Below are 21,296 nucleotides of genomic sequence, written 5' to 3'. Positions count from 1 at the left end.
AGACCAGCGGAAACGAGTTTTTAAATAAGCTTTTCCCAAGCCGTGGTTTTATCCTCTCAGAGAGCGTTCTTTAGAGATGACGGCGCTTATCCGGTGTTGCTCCTCCTTCTCCTATACTTCCGGTGGCCAACCACCGCCGCGCGACAAGTCTCATGGTCCAGGTTAGCTCATATTTCACTAGCTGAATCAGATTTTCCAATTCAAGGGTCTCTGTTGCTATGTGAGTGATCCTCTTTTGGTGATGAGGCATCAGAATGTCGGAGACTGAACTAGGCTTTTGTAATTTCATTCGGGGTGATTGTGTTGCTCAGAACACGCATTATGTTCATGATAAGTGTGTAGCTTGATTATGCCCTCAACTCTTCAAAAGCATTTTTTTTTTTTAACTCTGGCGTGATCTCCTGTTGTGTTGTTCTCATTTGTGTTCTTGTTGAGATCTTTGTGATACATCTTCCATATCCGTGTCACCCAAGACTCTGAATACGTGAATCTTATACACTCGAATTGGTAGTTGAGGAGCTTAGCGAATTTGATGGTTTTCACGGATTGTGTTTGCATTCCTGAAACTAGTTCAACCCTCTTGTCATATTTTCATGTTAGCTCATTTGTCAATTCGTGGTTGCTGATGAAGTCATCTTACTGGATTCAGACATTTCGCCGTTACTTTTTTCAGGGATTGGAAAGTTACTAGTCAGAAACCCTGGAGATCATCATCCTTTTTCCAAAATTTTGCAGTTGTCTTCTCATCACAAGGAGCGTGAAGGCAGCGTGGAAACTCTTGAAAAGTTGTCAGCTTTTGAGGTAGGTTGGTGAGTTCCGTGATGTTTAGATATATCCCACTATAACCTGTGAGTATTATATTGCTTGAATACCAGGATAGTGTTTGACTCAGTTTAGTTTTTGCTGTCAAGTTTTTTCGTTTTGATAGTAAGCCTTTAGATGTGGATGTGGCAGGGAATTGGGAGGCTCAAATTACCGGTGATGGCAGTGTTGTTGACAAACTCCCTACAGATGGCTACACCACTTGAAGCTTTGGCTGCTGAGACATGTGAGCCAGAGAGCTCCATGTTCAGTATGCCAATTTTGTTACTTGTAGCTTTAGTTGGAGCCACTGTTGGAGGTAGTAAACTAGTCTTTTCTTCAAACTTTGCTCCTACGAACTGTACTCATTGGGGTTTTGATAACAATTTTTGTGGTACACAAACCAGGGTTGGTTGCTCGGCAGAGGAAAGGGGAGTTACAGAGATTGAATGAACAACTACGACAGATTAACGCAGCTCTTAGGAGACAAGCGAAAATCGAGTCTTATGCACCAAGTTTGAGTTATGCGCCAGTGGGAGCGAGAATCCCAGAGAGTGAAATCATTGTGGAACCAAAGAAACAGGAGTTGATTTCCAAGTTGAAAACGGGAAAAACCTTTCTTAGGAACCAAGAACCAGAGAAAGCGTATGCTGAGTTCAAGTTAGCTTTGGAACTTGCTCAGAGTCTCGGAGACCCCATCGAAGAAAAGAAAGCTGCAAGAGGGTTAGGCGCCTCGCTTCAACGCCAAGGGAAGTATAGAGAAGCCATACAATATCACTCCATGGTTCTAGCCATCTCAAAGAGGGTAGGTGAAGATTCTGGAATCACTGAAGCATATGGAGCTATTGCAGACTGTTATACAGAGCTGGGAGATCTCGAGAAAGCTGGAAATTTCTATGACACATACATTGCTCGGTTAGAGACAGACTGATTCTTCCGCAATGTCCTTTGTTATATGTTTGTGTTCTATGTCAAATCACATAAAATGGACATCCAAATCCCTTTTATTGAATGTAATTTGCTTGTCTTACAGTCCATGGGGACACATAACTAAGCATACAGCTGAAGATGTAACTTTATATAGATAACTTAAGAGAGAGATGACAGACACACACACAAACAAGTTCTAGAAAAAGGAAAAACAAAAGAAAGAAAAGCAAAGAGATTGAACTTAAGATCAGTGCCTCGGAGGTTTATTACTGATAGTACATGAGCTGTTGTGCGGCGGCAACATTCTGATAGCCACCATCGTACATGGCTGCAGTATGTCCAGCTGCATTCATTCCATGAGCTGCTTGCCTTAGAGGGTGTTGACCCTGTGGATGCATTAAGGCATTCACACTAGCCATCTTGCTTAATGCCAATTGCCTCTCATAGGCTAAGAGATCAGCTGCAGACAGACCAGGCACTGGTGCTGGGGCAGGTGGGGGAAGTGGGTTTGAGGCTGTACCTGGTGGAGTTGGTTTGTTTCCCCATGAGCACTACAGTTAACAAAATGAAATGTCAGATTACATGCTAAGTCTCAGATAAAGCAAGTTTCGGGAACAGTGAGATCAAATAGAGAGGGATATTTTGTGGTTTGAAGTACCTTTATCTGTCTGTTAAAGAGGTAAGGCTGACTGTTACCCATCTGAATAGCAAGAGCAGCCTCGGGATGCGTATTATATCTCACGAAACCAAAGCCTTTGTCTCGTTGGACACGGACCTCTTCAATAACTCCAGCACCAAGAGCATGGAAGTAGCGGTGTAGATCAAGCTGAGTTACCTGCAAGATAGATCGCTGTCATGATGTACCCCAAATCTACTGATGCAATAATTCATCAAAGAGCCTTAATAAAACTGTTTTTATTATGATAGTGATCCACGTTACAAGGAGCACTTCCTAGTCGATAACGTACCTCTGGAGCAAGATTTCCCACATAAACAGTAGTAAACTGAGAATTGTTTTCAGGTGCTTCCTCATTTAGGGTCTCTTTACCATCCTCTGCACAATCAAACGACCAACGTAGCTTTGTTAGCTGTGAGTTTTTCTTATTACCCAGAGAAAATCAATGTATTTTTACGAATTCCACTTGCAGGTGAAATAGAAAATTCAGAATCTTGCACAGTCAAAGAAGAACAACCTGATGAGCCAGTTGTAAGTTCTACAACACTTTTTCCATCAGAACTGTGCTTATCCTCACCAGAAGTAGCGCCCTTCGTGGCCCAGTTGCATCTGATCTGTCTGCTACTTAACCACTTACCTGCGAATATGTGGTAAAATCAAAGGTTTATCGCTAAGGATAAAGACACAATCTCAGTTCTTGACTAATAAATCAAGATTACTCGTTGAAACAGAAACTATGTAACTTTCAGCAGTTATTGACTAATAAATCAAGAAAACTCATAATACGAACTCCACAACTGAGAAGGCACAGTTCAAAAATGAGAATGAAAGTCCTGAGATCTCAGCTGCAATACAATCCTTACCATTCATCTCATTAACGGCAGTTTGAGCTTCCTGCAAATGGAAACAACATTTAACATTAATGTAAACCACAAAAGATCCTTGAGCTAAAACAAGTAGTCACCGCATGACTTAAAAGAATATACATTACCTGTTGATTGCGGAAGGAAACAAACCCAAAGCCTCTTGAGCGCCCAGTCTTCTGGTCCCACATAACTCTTGCATCCCTTCAAGAGAATACTAATATTAGACTCAGTTCAAGATTAAGAGTTGGATGTGATGTTTCAGCAGATAAGCTTAACCAATAGGAGAATTTTGTGATTCTTAAAAAAAGTGTTTGATCAGCATATGAGAACTTACGAACAAGCGGGAAAAACAGAAAAGCTTTGATATAAAGTAGCGTCAGTAACCTCTGGACTGAGATCTCCAACAAAAATGTTGAAATGGCCTGCAACTCATGAGAAACAAAAACATTGAGCATCCCAAACAAACAAAATGCAAATCTTTGAAAAAAATCAAAAACTTACTTGAAGTGTCTTCCCTCTGACCAGTGGCATATGCCCAATTGACTTTGATAGGCTGTCCAAACCTGTGAATTGAAGTATTATAACCTAAGTGAAAGCGTTTGAAGAAATAATGAAAAAAACAGAACTATGAAAATTGTTCCTTACAGATGCCTTCCATTCAGGGACAGTATAGCCAGAGCAGCAGATCTACGGTCGAAGTAGTGAACAAATCCATATGATGACTGAAATCAGAAAAGTACATTTTTGTCAGTGAGTCCCTTTTTAGTAAAGTTGAGGAACCCAATCTAAGCAGAGCAGCAAGTAGATTTTTTCTCAAGCATGCAACTAGGCAATTCTTTTGTTATGCTCGTCCAAAAAAAGAATGCTACTTTAAAAGACGGTCACTTTCACAATCTTAACACAAAAAGGTAGAAGAAAGAAAAAAAGGTGAATTTCGAGTCTCTCTACCTTATCTTTCCTTATGAGTTTACTGCTTTCAACAGGGCCAGTGCTAGTAAAAATCTCTTGAAGCAGAGGCTCTGTGACCTGTGTATGGATGTTTCCAACATACCTGCCAAATGATTATAGGAGTTAAAACATAAACTCAGAACTACACACCTTCAAAACAAAGTGATGCTCAAAACCAATTCACTCACACGCTACGGCAAGTACTGGGATCAAAACCAGGAGGAAGGTTTCCACTTGGAACAGGCTCTAACTGCAGATGCCCAAAATTATGAAAAAAAATATGAAAAGGGATTGCAGCAAAAGAAGAAAAAAAAAATCATTCCTTTTCTATCTCCATGAGATGAGACGGTATATATCAGCTCAATTTGGTAATGGCCCAACAAAAAACTAAAACACAAAAGACATCATCAACAGATAAAGGAACGAATTGTTAGCCTGGGTACAGGATCTGGAAACCCTAGCCTTCCCGTTCAATCAAATCATAAAATGGAACACAAACGATACAGCCCGTTGGAATGAGCCATAGCTTCAAATGATGAACACAAACTAAACCCGACCCGGAATTAAAGGACCCACGAGAGAGACGATAGTGTAGAAATGGAATTAATAATTAAAAAAAAACTTTCACAACTCCGATTTCGACCAAAATTAGACACATCGAAGAAGATGTAAAAAAGGTAGAAAGAAAAATTAAACCTGAGGAGGAGCCAAAACACCAGGATGGTAAAGAGAGTGTTGCTGCATCAGAGCTTGTTGCTGCATCAAAACTTGTTGTTGTTGTTGTTGCTGTTGCTTCAGTCTCGGATTCTGCATTTTTTTTGCCCTTACTGCGATGAAAAGAAAGATATCTGTTTTGTTTCTCCCAGAAAGCTCTCCGCTAGGGTTCAGGTACTATCTCGCTCACGAGATGAAGAAAGAAAGAAAGAAAAAAAAAACTAACCAAAAAAAAAAAAAAAAAAAAAAAAAAAAGAGAAAAAGGTAGAATGAGGAAAAAAAAAAAAAAATCAGAGAGGAAAGAGAAAGAAGCTGTCCGTAGAAGATGAGAGGGACCGTGCGGCACAAGTGAACTATTTATAGCACGATTTATTTTATTGCTACTTTTCAGACAAGAAGTGAGGTGATACTAACGTTACAGGGCTGTGACGATCTTTTTTTCTGGTGACAGCCAATAACGCTCCTTGTTGTCATTCCCCTTTGCTGACACAGCCCATTGTCAGGCCCAGGCCCATATTAAAACGCAGTCGTTTATCCCGTGGATGTGGAGGGACCACTGTATATCTCTCTGACTAAACTTGTTCCGTGGACCCAAGCGTGTATATTGAGTTAGTCAGGTCTGTGTAAACTGATTGAGTTCGTGGTCTAAGTTCAGGGTCTTGAAATAAAAAAAACATAATGATAGAAAATTGTATTTATCATTTTCTTCTTTTTTTGTGAATATATATATATATATATCAAATTTTCAGATTAATTATGACTTTTCATTGTGTAACTTAAACCTAATTCTTCAAACATTGAAGAACCTTAAATATCCACTACAACTTGTATTACGTAATCATCAGCTCGATCAAAATTAAGTATGGTCCACCAACCTCATCTCATTATGAGGTTTGACAATGTACATTTATGTTAGCTGGTTTACGACTATTCCAAATAAACGTATTAAAACGTCTCCATTATAATAATTTTTTAAAAAAAAAGATTCACCAAAATTCTGGTACTACTCTTATCCGTAGAGGTAATTTGATTATAAATTGTATAATACAAAATTGATGTCTTTACCAACATGGTCCAACTCCAACCACGTCAATCAAAGTATATTGACCATTGTAGTTGTAGGTAATGTATCTATGGAATTGTGTATTATGTCATAATCATCATTATATATGCTTGACTTGAGTTTCCAAAATTACTGGCTTAAGTGATCCCACTATAAAAATGGGAAGATGAATCATCATAAGACATGATTGGATATATCTAGATATGTGTCTCTTTTTTTTGTAGAGAAAGTGGGGACTTTGTTTTAGGCATTATACTAGCATTTATGACTTCAGATCTCACCCAATTTTTAATTTTACCGGGCATTTCACGCCGCCGGAGAGTAATTCCGAACAAAGTTTAAATCTTTTGGGCAAACGTATACACAAAAACACAAAGAGAGGAGTTGAATAGTCCAAAGAGATTTTTATTTAATTTTATTTTCCGATTTCCCACTTTTCTCTAGCATAAACTTTCAAAAAAAACAAAAAACAATACTTGTCTTCATTTACCTCCTTACAAAAAAAAAAAAATTATATACATTATTATAAAATTAAAAACTTAAACCGCTCTTTTATAAATTCAAACTGATATATAATTTCGTTCTAATTGTAAAATCTAAACAATAACCATCTCATTTGTAAACTTTAACCGATATATAATTTCATTATAATTATAAAATCTAAACTCTAACCATCTCATTTGTAAACTCAAACCGAGATATAATTTTATTTTAATTGTAAAATCTAAATTCTAACCATCTCATTTGTAAACCCAAATCGACATATAATTTTGTTATAATTGTAAAATCTAAAGCATAATCACCTCATTTGTAAACCAAAACCGACATATAATTTCGTTTTAATTATAAAATGTAAAGCTTAATTCTCATATATAAACTCAAACTTATATATAACCTCCTTTAATTGTAAAATGTAAACCAAATTAATATTTTACTTTCCTTATTTTTTAATTTGTATTGCTTTTAAATTTAATTTTAATTAATTTTTAAATAAAAAAATTTTGATTAATAGAGGAAGGGGTGAATACAAAAGGTTGATCGGTACTGGTGAATATTTTTTAAAAGAAAACAAAAAACAATACTACAAAACAGACAGCTTTTGCCTTACTAATAAGACTTCTGATAAGAAAAATATTTTTAAAAAATTCGTAAGGACAAACTGAAAAAAAAAAAAAAAAAAAATTGGACCAATCTCATTCATCTGAGAAGAAGAAGAAGCAAAAGAAAAAGAAGAAGAAGACCTAATTTGAATCGGTGGAGAGGTTAGTGAGAATATGATTTCATTTGCTTTTCAACTGGTGTCTTTTTAATTTTTGTTCTGTTGTCTGATTGATTGATATTTTTGTTAAAGATGGAACCGCCGGAGAATAGTTTAGATTCCGATGATTCGAAGTTAGAGACGGCACAGAGGATAATACTCCGGTGGGACTCTGCGGCTTCTGAGGAAGCTAGAGGTAAGATGATTTTCCAAAGCGATCGTGATGAAGTTGATCGTTTCCTTCGAGCCGTTGATGAAATCCAACGCTCCTTATCTTCTATCTCCTTCTCTTCTTCCTCTTCCTCCTCCGCCGCCGCAACCGCTGTTGATGACAACGAGGTCAAAGCTAACTCAGCTATCCAAATCGCCATGGCTAGACTCGAAGACGAGTTCCGTAACATTCTTCTCTCCCATACAACTGTATTCGAACCTGATTCGCTTTTTCTCGAGGAGTCATCATCGTCATCAGTCTCTCCGTCGTTATGCGCCGAAGCTGGAGATGACAGCTCCGTAACTACTGCGACCGAAGAAGAAGAGTTGAACTCGCCAGGTGGTTCCGGTTCAAGCCGGTTAACTCGTAGGAGAAGCAGTTACAGATCCACAAGCAGTATACGAGAAATGGATCTGATTTCTCCTGAGGCTGTTTCTGATCTAAGATCGATTGTTCAGCGAATGGTCGCCGCCGGTTACTCTCGTGAATGTATCCAAGTCTACGGAACTGTTCGCAAGTCAGCCATGGAAACCATTTTTAAGCAGCTTGGTATTGTCAAGATAAGCATCGGAGATGTGCAGAAGCTTGACTGGGAAGCTGTTGTTGGAAAGATGAGACAATGGATCCGTGCAGCTAAGGTCTGTATTAGAGTTGTGTTCTCCAGTGAGAAGAGGCTTTGTGAGCAGCTTTTTGATGGCATATGCACGGCCATGGATGAGACTTGTTTCATGGAGACAGTGAAGGCTTCTGCTCTCAGACTTTTCACTTTCCCTGAAGCTGTTAGCATTAGTAGAAGATCACCTGAGAAGCTTTTCAAGATTCTTGATTTACATGATGCGTTAACGGATATGTTGCCTGATATAGAAGCAATCTTTGACTCTGATTCATCAGATACTATTAGGGTTCAAGCCGTTGAGATTCAGTCTAGACTAGCGGAAGCTGCTAGAGGTATACTCTCGGAGTTTGAGAATGCTGTTCTTCGTGAGCCTTCGATAGTTCCTGTCCCTGGAGGAACGATTCACCCGTTGACGAGGTATGTGATGAACTACATTGTTATGATCTCTGATTATAAGCAAACCCTGGATGATCTTATCATGTCGAATCCTTCTACTGGCTCTGATCAAAACACACCGGATATGGATTTCACTGAGTTAGAGAGTAAGTCTCCATTGGATTTGCATTTGATTTGGTTGATCGTGGTTTTGCATTTCAACTTAGAAGAGAAGTCCAATCACTATAGAGACACATCTCTAGCTCACATATTTATCATGAACAACATCCATTACATTGTTCAGAAAGTGAAAAGGTCACCTGAGCTAAGGGAAATGATTGGGGACCATTATTTAAGGAAACTCACTGGGATATTTAGACATGCTGCCACAAACTACCAGAGAGCTACATGGGTCAGAGTACTGAATAGCCTGAGAGATGAAGGGTTACATGTGAGTGGGAGTTTCTCCTCAGGTGTATCGAGAAGTGCACTGAGAGAGAGGTTTAAGGCATTCAATACTATGTTCGAAGAGGTTCACAGGACTCAGTCCACATGGTCGGTTCCAGATGCTCAGCTTAGAGAGGAACTCCGAATATCTCTATCCGAGCATCTAATCCCGGCTTATAGATCGTTTCTTGGAAGGTTCAGGGGTCATATAGAGAGTGGGAGACACCCTGAGAACTACTTGAAATACTCAGTTGAAGATATCGAGACCATCGTTCTAGATTTCTTCGAAGGATATACTACACCACCACACTTGAGGAGGCGATAAATGAAGATTAACACGAACATTCGTCTTCTTTCTTACTTTCTTTTTTTCAGCCACGTGCCACTTTAGGATGTCGTAGAATAGACCCATTCTTTGAATTGATATTCACAAGGTTTCTTCTGCCCGATGGAATCATTTCCAGGTAAACATATATTTGTGTGTTGTTGTTTGTGCTATATGTCTTCTTTTAACCAAAGTCCTGATTGGTCACAGGACCAACAAGTACCATGTAAATTTTGCAATGTGCCACGTCCTTCTTTAGTCTTTTGCTTTTGCTCCATTTTCGTTTCTGTTTGTGCAGTTTGGTTGTAGTTCTTCTTGCATAGATTGTCTCCAACTCTCCATCCTGGTTGGCAGAGCTTATAGGCAAGCCCCTTTGTTTACAAGTGTTAGCCAACGGTTAAGTATTCTTGAAATTCAAAACGGAAAAGTCTTATATCTTGATTTTGATAAGATATCCCAATCTCTCTACCCAATTGGCCAATTCCAAGAGAAGGCACAAAAAAAATGATAAATATTTTTCTTCTGAAAAGGTAAAATAGATCCGAAGAGACAGAAGTACACAGATTATTTTTCGCATATTCTTCCAAAATGAAACAAAAGACTTGCGTCGATCCCCTAAATTTAACACACCAAAAAGGCTCATCATAAAACTTGCGAGCCAAAGCAGAGCATCAAGCCAAGAATGAATGGGGACACAATCTGGTTTAATCAAAGTCAAGGAACTCCATTCTCTTCCTCATTGTTCCTCTCAGCTCACTTTCTTCCCTCTCCACCTTTTGCGCCTACACCAACACAAAAATTCCCCAAAATCAAATCATCAGTAAGCAAGCACACAACATCACAAATGAATTAAACAGATGTGTGAAAGTTAGAACATGTGATGTGATGCCTTACCCTTTTAATCTCTGCCTCTGAGACACGAATCATATGTGGAGGAAGTTCTTCTCTCTCCGTGTCCTAAGACACATGGTTTAAGAAACTCAGTGATCTAGAAAACACAAAGTGAGATAACAAAAACAAACAAACAAGGAGAAGTCTTACCAGCTCACCAATCAGAACAACATTCTCTCCACGGATTACATAGAGGCCTAAAGGAATGTCGCAGTATTGTTCACCAACAATTACCCTCTCACACGCACCTTCTAGAACCGCATTGGCTATACATATACAACGAACAAAGAATAGTTTAAATCTGTCTCCCATCAACAATATCACAAAAGTAGGAGCATGAATAGATAAGTATATACCAAATTGATCAAAAGAACGGAGTGTTCCCATAAGCTTTCTACCATCTCTAAGGAGCACAAGTAGTTTTCCTGCATCGTCAAGAGCAGAGCCAACAATTATAAGTAGCTGATGCACATTGATTCATTGTTAAAAGCAAACCTAACTCCAAATGAGTTTCGTAGTTAAACATCAGCAAAATGAGGATCATGAAACTTCAAAATTAAAGAAGCAATATCGAAATGAACTTGAATTTTGGATCCTTAAGCCGATAATGACAAATTCGACACAGGCTAAAGTATATTCTTCTTAAGTTGAATCAAGAGTGAGCCAGCAATCCCATCACATTTTATCTCATGCATGCTAAAAGCTTAACATCAATAGCTGATGAAGAACATTCAGATTTGACACAACAGATAAAACTAAAAGCTTTTTAAGATTCAATCTCTTAATCAACAAAGAGCGTCTCTTTTCCGATAACTCAACACCAAAATTGACAAGGCTTGAATAAGGCCGCAGAATAATAAAAGCCTAGTTATCAATTTAAGAACTCAAAATCAAAACGCAAGCAACACTGAATTGTTTGCAAGAATAAGCTCCATAAATGCATTCAAACCCATCAAGCCGTATCCTTGTAACATACATAACGCTTCAAACAAATCTGTAAATCAGAGAGGAAAAGGGAGACGGATTTTTACTATCGAGATAACTAGCGAGTGAGGTTGAAAGATAGATTTCTTCAGGGCCAGCCCAAGACATCGCTCACTGACTCTATCCGCTTGAAATTGATGAAAAGTTTCGGTCTTCCTATAAAACACAAACTGATAGATATAATGGTCTCAGATTCTCTAGCTGAAGAGATAGGATTGGCTATATCGAACGCAGACGAGTCTAAATTTTGACAGGAAGGCGGAAATTAGGGTTTTGACTAAAGGGTTTAAATTGAGAAAAAGAGATAAAGAAAAAATAAAAAGATTGAGACTTTCGACACGAGATCGGAGATTGGGACACGGGTTCGTCAAAAAAATATAAAACCCAGATCCGATCGCGCACTTTGGATGAGAAATTTCGAAGAAACAACGCCAGAGAGCTATAAAAGTGTCCGACCGAACTCGATAAAAAACTTCAACCACTTTCCCAGTTAAAAATATTGACAATTTTTTTAATTAATTTCTCATATTTACACTAGTAAATATAACAGTAAAACTTTAAAATTTAAATAATACTCCACTAATATATCGCCACGTCAGCACTAGATATTGGCGGCGCGAAACTACGCGGCGTTTGCTAAGCATAAAAACGTAGCGCAGTTTATTTATTTAAAGCAAAAACGAAATCAGTTTTGTACTTTTGTAGCTATCATCATCATCACCACCGTCGTCGTCGTCGGAGAGAAATCCCCCTACCTTCCCCGGAGATATCGTACATAAACAGCTAAAGCAAACTTAACCTCTTCCACCGAAAAACCCCTAAAAGAAAAAAATCAGGGTCACGATTCCGTCTTACTTCTCCAGGTTCGATTTCGTGTTTTTACGATTCGATTTTAGGGTTTTGTTTCTTTAGTTCACGGATCTTGTTCCCTTTGCAATCGATTATGTTCAATTTCGGATTGTTTCCATCGGTTGAAAACTGCGAATAAGTTATCTAGAGTATAGGGTTTGTTGTAGTATTCGAGAAATTTCAGGAAAGTGAGACTTTTCTATTAATGGCATAGTTTTTTTTTCCCCCAATTTTTTTTTTTTTTTTTTTTTGGGATATATCTTGAAAAGAATGTTCCTTTCTACGAAATTGTATTCCAATTTTCCAGTTTTACATGTTTTTGGAGATTTCTGGAAAAAAAAGTCGGAGATTGAAATTGTGCATCCAATGTAGTTAGATCGATTTTTATTTTATTTTTAGTCTGAGTTTTTTCTCTTTAGATTATTTCCACATCTAAGCTCTATTGAGTGATTTCTTTTGTTCTGAATTGTTTCATTGATGTTTTTATAGGGAAAGGTTGGTCATGGCAACTGCAACTATGGCAACCGCAGCTGGAGCAGCTGCTCTTCTTTATTACACGTTGAATCGGAAATTAATAGCTGGTCCATCTGATGTTGACGATGAGAATTCTGAGACTCGTGCTTCTTTGAGGATTGACCGTGTTTCACATAGACTTATCCAAGCTCCAGCCACTTGGTTGGAGACAATCTCTACTCTTTCTGAGACTCTTCGTTTTACTTACTCTGAGACTCTCGGCAAGTGGCCTATTGGAGATCTTGCTTTTGGGATCAATTTTCTCCTCAAGAGGCAGGTAAACATCTCTTTATCTTTTGTAACAGTGACAAGTTCTGGATTTTTTTTTCAGTTATTTCTTCATCTTTGTAATTGTATGTTTATAACCGCAGGGACTTTTACATGTTGATCGTGTCTTTGGTGGTAAAGATAGTATAGAGCTTAAAGGACCAGAAGTAGCCACTGAACTCAGATATCTTTTGCACTTGTTGACACTGTGTTGGCATTTCTCCAAGAAGCCATTTCCCTTGTTCTTAGAAGAGACTGGCTTTACAAAGGAAAACGTCCTTATTCACGAACCCAAAGCTGGGGTAAAACTTTAACAACTCTCAACTCCTAGGCACTTTTTTCGCCGTAGAAACTGAGAATTAGTTTGTGAATCATGTAGATATTGAAGCCAGCTTTTACGGTTCTTGTCGATCACAATACAAAATGTTTTTTACTGTTGATCCGTGGAACGCATAGCATCAAGGACACTTTGACGGCTGCAACAGGAGCAATCGTTCCGTTCCATCATACTGTTGTAAACGAGAGGGGGGTCAGCAATTTGGTCTTAGGATATGCACATTGTGGTATGGTTGCTGCTGCCCGGTGTATAGCCAAACTTGCTACCCCTTGTCTTCTCAAGGGTCTTGAGCAATATCCAGATTACAAAATCAAGGTACTTTATGTAGCCGCTTCTCTATTCTTGATTTCACCTGGTTTCTAAAACCTATTATGTGAGAAACTAAAGACTGTCTCGTGCCCCTTACATTGTAATTTTTCTGGATGTTGTTGGCAGATCGTAGGTCACTCTTTGGGCGGTGGAACAGCTGCACTTCTGACATATATATTGCGGGAGCAGAAAATGCTCTCTACAGCTACCTGTGTTACATTTGCCCCAGGTTTTTCATCCAAAATAGTTTTCAGTTATATCTGTTGATAACTTCGTAGATATTAAGACTGAGCTTTTGTTCCTATATTCTTCAGCTGCCTGTATGACTTGGGAATTAGCTAACTCTGGGAATGACTTCATTGTATCTGTCATAAACGGAGCCGATCTGGTGCCTACATTTTCTGCTGCAGCAGTAGATGACTTACGGGCTGAGGTTAGCTTCCTAGACCCTAAATTCTATGCTTCATTTATATACTTGGGAAAACGTTTGTTGTAATTTCTTGAGATAAACCATTTGTTCTCCCCTTTCCACCTCTTCAGGTAACAGCATCTGCTTGGCTAAATGATCTAAGAAATCAAATCGAACGGACTCGAATTCTCAGCACTGTTTATCGCTCAGCGACGGCTTTAGGATCACGGCTTCCATCTATGGCCACTGCCAAAGCAAAAGTTGCTGGTGCTGGTGCAATGTTACGACCAGTTTCTAGTGGCACACAGGTAATAAACTACACCGAATATGCTCCTGGAGTTTATATAGAACTTAAGACTTAAGAAGTTTGAAAATATAACAAAACTCTTTGCAGGTTGTGATGAGAAGAGCTCAAAGCATGCTGACCCGTCCTGCACTAACCATATCTTCTTGGTCATGTATGGGACCCCGGCGCAGAGCCTCTGCTATTCAATCAAACTCGGAACATCAGTTAGATTCTTCTGAAGCAATGTCCCAAGATATACCTGAAACTTCAGATCCTCTTCTTGTTACGGATGAAGAAATAACCGGGAAATGGAAATCAGAAGCTGAGAGTTCTAATTACAACGAAACATCTGCTCATCTCGGAGCAACTGATCTTGATGAGTGTGAGGATCCAGCTGAAATCGGAACACGCGAAGAGCGGATGACTGAAGCTGAGCTATGGCAGCAACTTGAGCATGACCTTTACCACGATTCGTCAGAACAACCTGAAGAAGAAACCGACGTGGCAAAAGAAATCAAAGAAGAAGAAGAAGCCGTCATTGCAGAGGCCGGTGTTGCCCCACCAGAGAACCAGACGGCTGAGATGAAAGAATCCCGCAGATTCCTCCCAGCGGGTAAAATCATGCATATTGTCACAGTACGACCCGAGGCCGTAGAGGCTAACGACGAAGAAGAAGAAGAAGAAGAAGAAGAAGCAGACGGTTCTGCCCTCGAGAGGCCTCCTGAGACAACAGTGGAGACGGTGGAGGAGGGTAGAGTAGGAATATTTCTGACGCCAAGGTCATTGTATAGTAAGGTGAGGTTATCGCAGAGGATGATAAGCGATCATTTCATGCCTGTTTACAGACGACAGATCGAACGTCTAATACAAGAGCTAACAATTGAACATCCTTAAAAAAAAGCTTCTCTTCTTGTTTTTTTCCCTTCCTCTTTTTTTGGCGGTAAAAATTTGTATTTGCAGTTGTAAATACGTACTACACTACTTGTCGACGACTATTATCTTTATGAAAAGTGATAAATTTTTGTTTATCCAGTTACATTTCGCTATTTTAGTGAGTTAGAAGATTGTCTTTTTCAAATTGTGGAATCGACAATTGTTAAAATGTCTCTTTCTAGGCCTAATCACACTCAGTAGGCGATGTCATTTGTCTCATTTTATAAAATCGTTGTCGCTTTAAATTTTTAATAATACGGATATAGACATGTATCATCGTGCTGACGAGAAATTAAAATACACTGATAGGAATGTTGTAAAGTTAAATGAAAAGAATGCCACGTCTGTCGTTGTTGATATGATCCTGATCCCCGTGTCAAAAATCAAACCTGATCACACCAAATGTTTTTGACAAGGCCCAGATAGATTCCCTCACCATTTTTCATTTGCCAACTTTCAAAATTCCAGGTTTCAATACGAAGGAAGAACATTTTACAATTCAATCCATCTCTGATTTACACAACCTGATCCTCAATTGCGTTTCGCCTGATCGAAACTTGGGGACCCCGAGGGTTTTTTTCTTCTTTTTCTTCCAATACCGTATCTTGTTTGTGTTAGAAACCCTAGCCCCCTTTTTTCTGATTCCGTTAGGTTTTTAGGGTTTATGATCATCGACGGTTGGTTGGTGACTTGTTGATAATAAAGGTTTTGTAAAATGAGCGCGGTGAGTTTTCTTTACAGCTCGAAAAACCCCAAATTTCGAGGGTTTTTTAATGGGATTTGTGCTCTCGTCCTCTTCTGCTTCTTCTTTGATCGGAGCGAAATTCTCAGGAACCCTTTGTTAAAAAACGCGTCTTTCGTCAATGGCGGTATTGGTTCCGCCTCCGCCTCCGGAGATAACAGATTCCCCCAGTTTACGGTAATTCGTAGGCATGTGATGCAAATCGAAACGAATGGTTCTGATCCTGGTCTTGGTAATAGCAGCTTGAGTAGCAGCAATACTGTGTTATGCTCGGGTTTACACAACCACATGGGTTATGCTGATCAATGCGAGTTCTTAAAAGCAAACCCAAGTTGTTCTCCTGATGGATTCTTTGATTACCTCAGCTTCTTTTACTGCTCCTGCAGAGATTTCAGGATCTTGGGTTACCTGATGCTAGGTGTTTGGCTTGTTGCTTTGTTTTATCTGTTGGGTAATACTGCTGCGGATTACTTTTGTTGTTCCTTGGAGAAGCTTTCAAAGCTTTTGAGGCTGCCTCCAACTGTTGCTGGTGTTACTCTGCTTCCGCTTGGGAATGGAGCACCAGATGTGTTTGCAAGTATTGCTGCTTTTGTTGGATCAGATAAAGGAGAAGTTGGTCTTAATAGTGTCTTGGGTGGTGCTGTGTTTGTTACTTCAGTCGTTGTTGGGATTGTTTCGCTTTGTGTTGCGGATAAGGAAGTCAAGCTCGATAAGAAATGCTTCATCAGAGACTTGAGTTTCTTCCTTTTTACGCTTGTGTCGTTGCTGGTGATATTGATGGTTGGTAAAGTCACAGTAAGGATTGCTATTGCGTTTGTGTCTATATATGTTGTGTATGCTTTCCTTGTTGCAGCGAATGTGATTCTGAGAAAACATGCTAAGAGGTTTAAGCTGGAGGCTATTACTCCTTTGCTACCTATGCAAGGAAGCGTGTTTTCCCCGAGTGTTGGAGAGGATATGCCAATGCATAACCCCTTGATTGAAACTGATACTGAGGATGGTCCACCTCGGCTACAGAGTCTTCCTCAGTGGATGTGGGCGTCAAATGTGGCCATCTATTCAAACCATTTCGCAAAAGTTAGTGTACATGATGAAGACAGGGCACCTTGGGGATGGGTTGATGACAGTTCAGAAGTTGAGATCTCCTCATGTACTAAAATCACTTCCTTGTTAGAAATCCCGCTGACGATTCCAAGGAGGTTAACAATTCCGTCGGTGGAGGAAGATACATGGTCAAAGACATACGCTGTGGCCAGCGTCTCATTAGCGCCTGTCCTTTTGGCGTCTCTCTGGAGTAGTCAAGACGATGTGAGTCCCCAAGCTTGTGGTGTGGCTTACTTTATCAGCGTTGCTATAGGCTCTACTCTTGGATTTCTTGCATACAAAAACACAGAACCAGATCACCCACCTCGAAGATTCTTGATCCCTTGGGTTCTTGGTGGGTTCATCATGAGCATCGTATGGTTCTACATGATTGCAAACGAACTAGTTGCTCTTCTGGTGACATTTGGTGAGATATACGGAATCAACCCGTCGATACTTGCGTTAACAGTACTTGCTTGGGGAAACTCAATGGGTGACTTAGTGTCGAATATCGCATTGACGATGAACGGTGGGGATGATGGTGTACAAATCGCTCTATCGGGATGCTATGCAGGTCCAATGTTCAACACACTCGTCGGATTAGGTATGTCGATGCTTCTCGGCGCATGGTCCAAGAGTCCTGACACATACATGCTACCAAAAGACAAAAGCCTATTCTACACACTTGGGTTTCTAGTAATGGGTTTGGTTTGGGCTATGGTGATGCTCCCGCGTAACGACATGCGACCTAACAAAACCTTAGGTATGGGACTCATTGCAATATATCTGATATTCGTCACTTTTAGGCTGAGTTGCGCCATGGGATTTATACCGTGGGCTGCTTAGAAAAAAGCTACTATATTGTAACCTTGTTTTAGTCTCTAACCCACAAAACTAATGAGAGGCTTACTGTATACCCAAAAACTTGTCATGAGAGAGAGAGAGTTATATTTTTGAATCTTTAGCGTGTTTGTTATTTGTTTGTCCGTTTGTCATACCTGCCCATTTTTATAACCGCAAAATCTTGTTTACCTCGTGTCAACATTAAAGATTAAACCAGTCATGTGACCCACGTCTCTTCCTTGATATTATGTTTGTTATCTTTTTTGGGGAATATGAATACCATTTGGGACCAATAGCGACCAATAAATAATTCATAAAATTGCTAACGTGGAATATAATAAACGAGATACAAGATTCAGAAGCTCGCTCAAAGAGATAATAAATACGTCACCAAAAGTATCACCACTCAACGAATCCATCGCCATTGCCAATTTGCCATGGCTAAGCTTTCTCTCTCCTTCTTTTTCGTATTCTCTCTCTTCCTCTGTTTCTTATCCACTTCTTCTTCTTCTTCTTCATCGGATTCCTTCGAATCCTATATCGTCCATGTACAGAGCTCTCATAAGCCTTCCCTCTTCTCCTCTCACAACCACTGGCACGTCTCGCTACTCCGCTCTCTCCCTTCTTCTCCTCAACCACCAACGCTCCTCTACTCTTACTCACGCGCAGCTCATGGCTTCTCCGCTCGTCTCTCCCCTCTCCAGACCGAAGCACTCCGTCGTCATCCTTCCGTCATCTCCATCATCCCAGATCAGGCGCGTGAGATCCACACCACTCACACGCCTGACTTCCTCGGTTTCTCCCAAAATTCTGGTCTCTGGAGCAACTCCGATGACGGCGAGGACGTGATCATCGGAGTTTTAGATACTGGAATCTGGCCGGAGCATCCGAGTTTCTCCGATTCAGGTCTCGGTCCTGTTCCATCTGCCTGGAAAGGCGAGTGCGAGACCGGACCTGATTTTCCCGCCTCGTCTTGTAACCGGAAACTAATCGGAGCTCGTGCGTATTACAGAGGATATTTTGCAGGGCAAGTGAACGGAACAAAACTGCATGCGGCCAAGGATTCGAGATCGCCGCGCGATACAGAAGGCCATGGAACGCATACGGCATCTACGGCGGCTGGATCGGTGGTTGCAAACGCCAGTTTGTACCACTACGCGCAAGGAACGGCGCGTGGGATGGCGTCAAAGGCGAGAATCGCCGCTTACAAAATCTGTTGGAGCGTTGGCTGTTACGATTCCGATATCCTCGCCGGCATGGATCAGGCGGTTGCGGACGGTGTTCACGTTATCTCTCTCTCCGTCGGAAGTAGCGGTTACGCCCGGGATTTTAGCAAGGACTCTATTGCGATCGGATCATTTGGAGCGACGAGGCACGGCATCGTCGTTTCTTGCTCCGCCGGTAACTCTGGTCCTGGTCCCGAAACTGCGACGAACATCGCTCCTTGGATGCTAACCGTCGGCGCGTCCACCGTCGACAGAGAATTCTCCGCAAACGTAATCACCGGCGACGGGAAAGTCTACACGGGGACATCACTTTACGCTGGCGAATCTCTGCCGGATTCTCAAATGTCTCTGCCGGAATCTCAAATTTCTCTGGTATATTCCGGCGACTGCGGGAGCAAATTGTGCACCACTGGGGAATTGAATTCATCATTGGTCCAAGGCAAAATCGTTCTCTGTGACAGAGGAGGCAGCGCCAGAGTTGAGAAAGGAAGAGCCGTCAAACTAGCCGGTGGTGCAGGTATGATTCTAGCGAACACTGCCTCAAGCGGTGAAGAACTCACCGCCGATTCGCATCTAGTTCCAGCGACAATGGTTGGGGCTAAAGCTGGAGATCAAATCCGCGACTACATCAAAACATCAGACTCTCCCACCGCAACAATCAACTTCCTCGGCACTATGATCGGACCATCTCCGCCTTCTCCCAGAGTCGCTGCTTTCTCCAGCCGTGGACCAAACCACTTAACACCGGTTATACTTAAACCGGACGTGATTGCGCCTGGAGTCAACATTTTAGCCGGTTGGACCGGACTGGTTGGTCCAACCGATTTAGATATCGATCCAAGACGGGTCCAATTCAACATCATCTCCGGTACATCGATGTCGTGCCCACACGTGAGTGGACTCGCCGCACTCCTCCGTAGAGCTCATCCCGATTGGTCACCAGCGGCAGTCAAATCCGCACTCGTAACAACGGCTTACGACGTCGAAAATTCCGGCGAGCCACTCGAGGATCTCGCCACCGGTAAACCGTCGAATTCGTTCATCCACGGAGCTGGGCACGTCGATCCAAATAAAGCTCTGAATCCTGGTTTGGTTTACGACATTGAAGTCAAAGAGTACGTGGCTTTCCTCTGTGCCGTTGGATACGAGTTTCCGGGGATTCTAGTCTTCCTTCAAGATCCAAGTCTTTACGACGCCTGCGAAACGAGCAAGCTCAGAACCGCCGGAGATCTCAACTACCCATCGTTCGCCGTTGTTTTCGGATCGTCCGGAGAGGTTGTGAAATACAAAAGAGTTGTTAAAAACGTGGGAAGCAACGTCGACGCGGTGTACGAAGTCGGAGTAAAATCTCCGGCGAATGTTGAGATTGATGTGTCTCCGAGCAAGCTAGAGTTTAACAAGGAGAAGAGCGAGTTGGAGTATGAAGTGACGTTTAAGAGCGTTGTGCTTGGCGGAGGAGTCGGATCGGTTCCGAGTCAAGAATTCGGATCGATCGAATGGACTGACGGTGATCACGTGGTTAAGAGTCCGGTGGCCGTCCAATGGGGTAAGGGATCATCATCAGCTCAGTCCTTTTGAGTTCTGATTGATGATGGCTCGTCTGGTTCTATCATGTTTTCTTCTTCAATGGAGAAAAAAAGACATCTTTGTTGGGTTTGTTTTAATGGGCCGATCAGTGTTACTTCATTATTGAGCCCTCACTGAACAGGGTTAGATTAGACCCACTATGCATTGCGTGGGGTGAATGAGCTGAAAATTCGATTGGCATTTGTAAACTTTAGATTCTTAGTTTGATTTTCATGCATCCAAATGTTTCGTAATAAAACATTCGATTCTGATTCGAAAGCAGAAAAAGAATCGTTTTGGATATGATTTGTTTTTTATTATAATAAAGATTATCAAAAACTTCAATCTTTGATTCTGTAACTTGATTAATCGATATCAAATTACAGCCTACTACGGTTTAAATAAATGATGGTTTCTTTCTTCTAACCAAAAAATCGACCGTCAGCTTGGGTTTATCGAGTATCGACTCGTGAAGCAGAGTTGGTGATGGGCAAAATAGTCTGACTAGTGGGCCTGGAATTCAATTTCGGTACCCTATATTTTACGGGGTTTTTTCTTCTTTTTTTTTTGTTTAGGTGTTGGCTTCAAAAATTAATAATGGTGGTGGACCGTATTACCTTTTTTTCTTAATGAGCCTTCAGATCTCAAGACCGGCTTCGCTTCTAACTTATTCTGAAGTGTCTTCTTTAGACCATCTCCAGTAGAGCAACTCATACTCATAACTAAACTAATTATACAATTAATACTAAACTAACTAAAGCAACCTATAAACTACATTTAAAAAAAAATTACCCTTTTACTAGAAAAACTTATAAAGATTGCTTAATC

The 21,296-nt window shown here is 40.7% G+C and overlaps 6 protein-coding genes and 1 pseudogene across 8 annotated transcripts; 5 read left to right on the top strand and 2 right to left on the bottom strand.

Moving 5' to 3' along the window:
- The first annotated feature begins 33 nt into the window (after nt 1–33).
- On the top strand, nt 34–1,835 carry LOC104778910 (protein FLUORESCENT IN BLUE LIGHT, chloroplastic). The gene is made up of 4 exons (XM_010503322.3): nt 34–161; nt 674–801; nt 955–1,120; nt 1,209–1,835. The coding sequence occupies exons 1-4, from the start codon at nt 77–79 to the stop codon at nt 1,730–1,732; spliced, it is 903 nt and encodes a 300-aa protein (XP_010501624.1). The 5' UTR covers nt 34–76; the 3' UTR covers nt 1,733–1,835.
- LOC104778917 (oligouridylate-binding protein 1C) lies at nt 1,788–5,311 on the bottom strand. Its single transcript, XM_087501518.1, has 12 exons — nt 4,918–5,311; nt 4,410–4,471; nt 4,222–4,324; nt 3,919–3,995; nt 3,775–3,836; nt 3,608–3,695; nt 3,399–3,474; nt 3,271–3,301; nt 2,925–3,044; nt 2,700–2,785; nt 2,390–2,566; nt 1,788–2,282 (listed from the first exon to the last, which is right to left on the bottom strand). The coding sequence occupies exons 1-12, from the start codon at nt 5,032–5,034 to the stop codon at nt 1,998–2,000; spliced, it is 1,284 nt and encodes a 427-aa protein (XP_087357644.1). The 5' UTR covers nt 5,035–5,311; the 3' UTR covers nt 1,788–1,997.
- Nucleotides 5,312–7,010: 1,699 nt separating this feature from the next.
- On the top strand, nt 7,011–9,507 carry LOC104778903 (exocyst complex component EXO70A1-like). Its single transcript, XM_087501325.1, has 2 exons — nt 7,011–7,260; nt 7,350–9,507. Exon 2 carries the CDS (start codon nt 7,350–7,352, stop codon nt 9,228–9,230), a length of 1,881 nt encoding a protein of 626 aa, XP_087357451.1. The 5' UTR covers nt 7,011–7,260; the 3' UTR covers nt 9,231–9,507.
- Nucleotides 9,508–9,733: 226 nt separating this feature from the next.
- LOC104778894 (sm-like protein LSM1B) lies at nt 9,734–11,597 on the bottom strand. The gene is made up of 5 exons (XM_010503309.3): nt 11,153–11,597; nt 10,478–10,546; nt 10,272–10,387; nt 10,125–10,187; nt 9,734–10,012 (listed from the first exon to the last, which is right to left on the bottom strand). The coding sequence occupies exons 1-5, from the start codon at nt 11,211–11,213 to the stop codon at nt 9,935–9,937; spliced, it is 387 nt and encodes a 128-aa protein (XP_010501611.2). The 5' UTR covers nt 11,214–11,597; the 3' UTR covers nt 9,734–9,934.
- A 203-nt stretch (nt 11,598–11,800) lies between these two features.
- LOC104778885 (uncharacterized) lies at nt 11,801–15,107 on the top strand. 2 transcript variants are annotated; one of them, XM_010503302.2, is made up of 8 exons: nt 11,801–11,968; nt 12,444–12,744; nt 12,839–13,036; nt 13,114–13,386; nt 13,507–13,609; nt 13,695–13,813; nt 13,921–14,097; nt 14,184–15,107. In XM_010503302.2, the coding sequence occupies exons 2-8, from the start codon at nt 12,457–12,459 to the stop codon at nt 14,967–14,969; spliced, it is 1,944 nt and encodes a 647-aa protein (XP_010501604.2). In that variant the 5' UTR covers nt 11,801–11,968; nt 12,444–12,456; the 3' UTR covers nt 14,970–15,107. The 2 variants fall into 2 exon arrangements, with proteins under 2 accessions (XP_010501604.2, XP_087357352.1); XM_087501226.1 differs by lacking the exon at nt 11,801–11,968 and adding an exon at nt 12,190–12,322.
- A 223-nt stretch (nt 15,108–15,330) lies between these two features.
- On the top strand, nt 15,331–17,864 carry LOC104778875 (cation/calcium exchanger 3). Its single transcript, XM_010503293.3, has one exon. It carries the CDS (start codon nt 15,724–15,726, stop codon nt 17,677–17,679), a length of 1,956 nt encoding a protein of 651 aa, XP_010501595.1. The 5' UTR covers nt 15,331–15,723; the 3' UTR covers nt 17,680–17,864.
- A 10-nt stretch (nt 17,865–17,874) lies between these two features.
- On the top strand, nt 17,875–20,769 carry LOC104778867 (subtilisin-like protease SBT1.4 pseudogene; annotated as a pseudogene). Its single transcript, XR_015590817.1, has one exon. The product of XR_015590817.1 is annotated as a subtilisin-like protease SBT1.4 pseudogene (transcript).
- Nucleotides 20,770–21,296: the final 527 nt, after the last annotated feature.

This window comes from Camelina sativa, chromosome 1 (genome assembly GCF_030686135.1).
Source record: "Camelina sativa cultivar CO46 ecotype springtype chromosome 1, ASM3068613v1".
Classification (NCBI taxonomy): Eukaryota; Viridiplantae; Streptophyta; class Magnoliopsida; order Brassicales; family Brassicaceae; genus Camelina; species Camelina sativa.
Note: the sequence above shows the minus strand (reverse complement) of the source record. Positions and strands in the feature narration are given on the sequence as shown.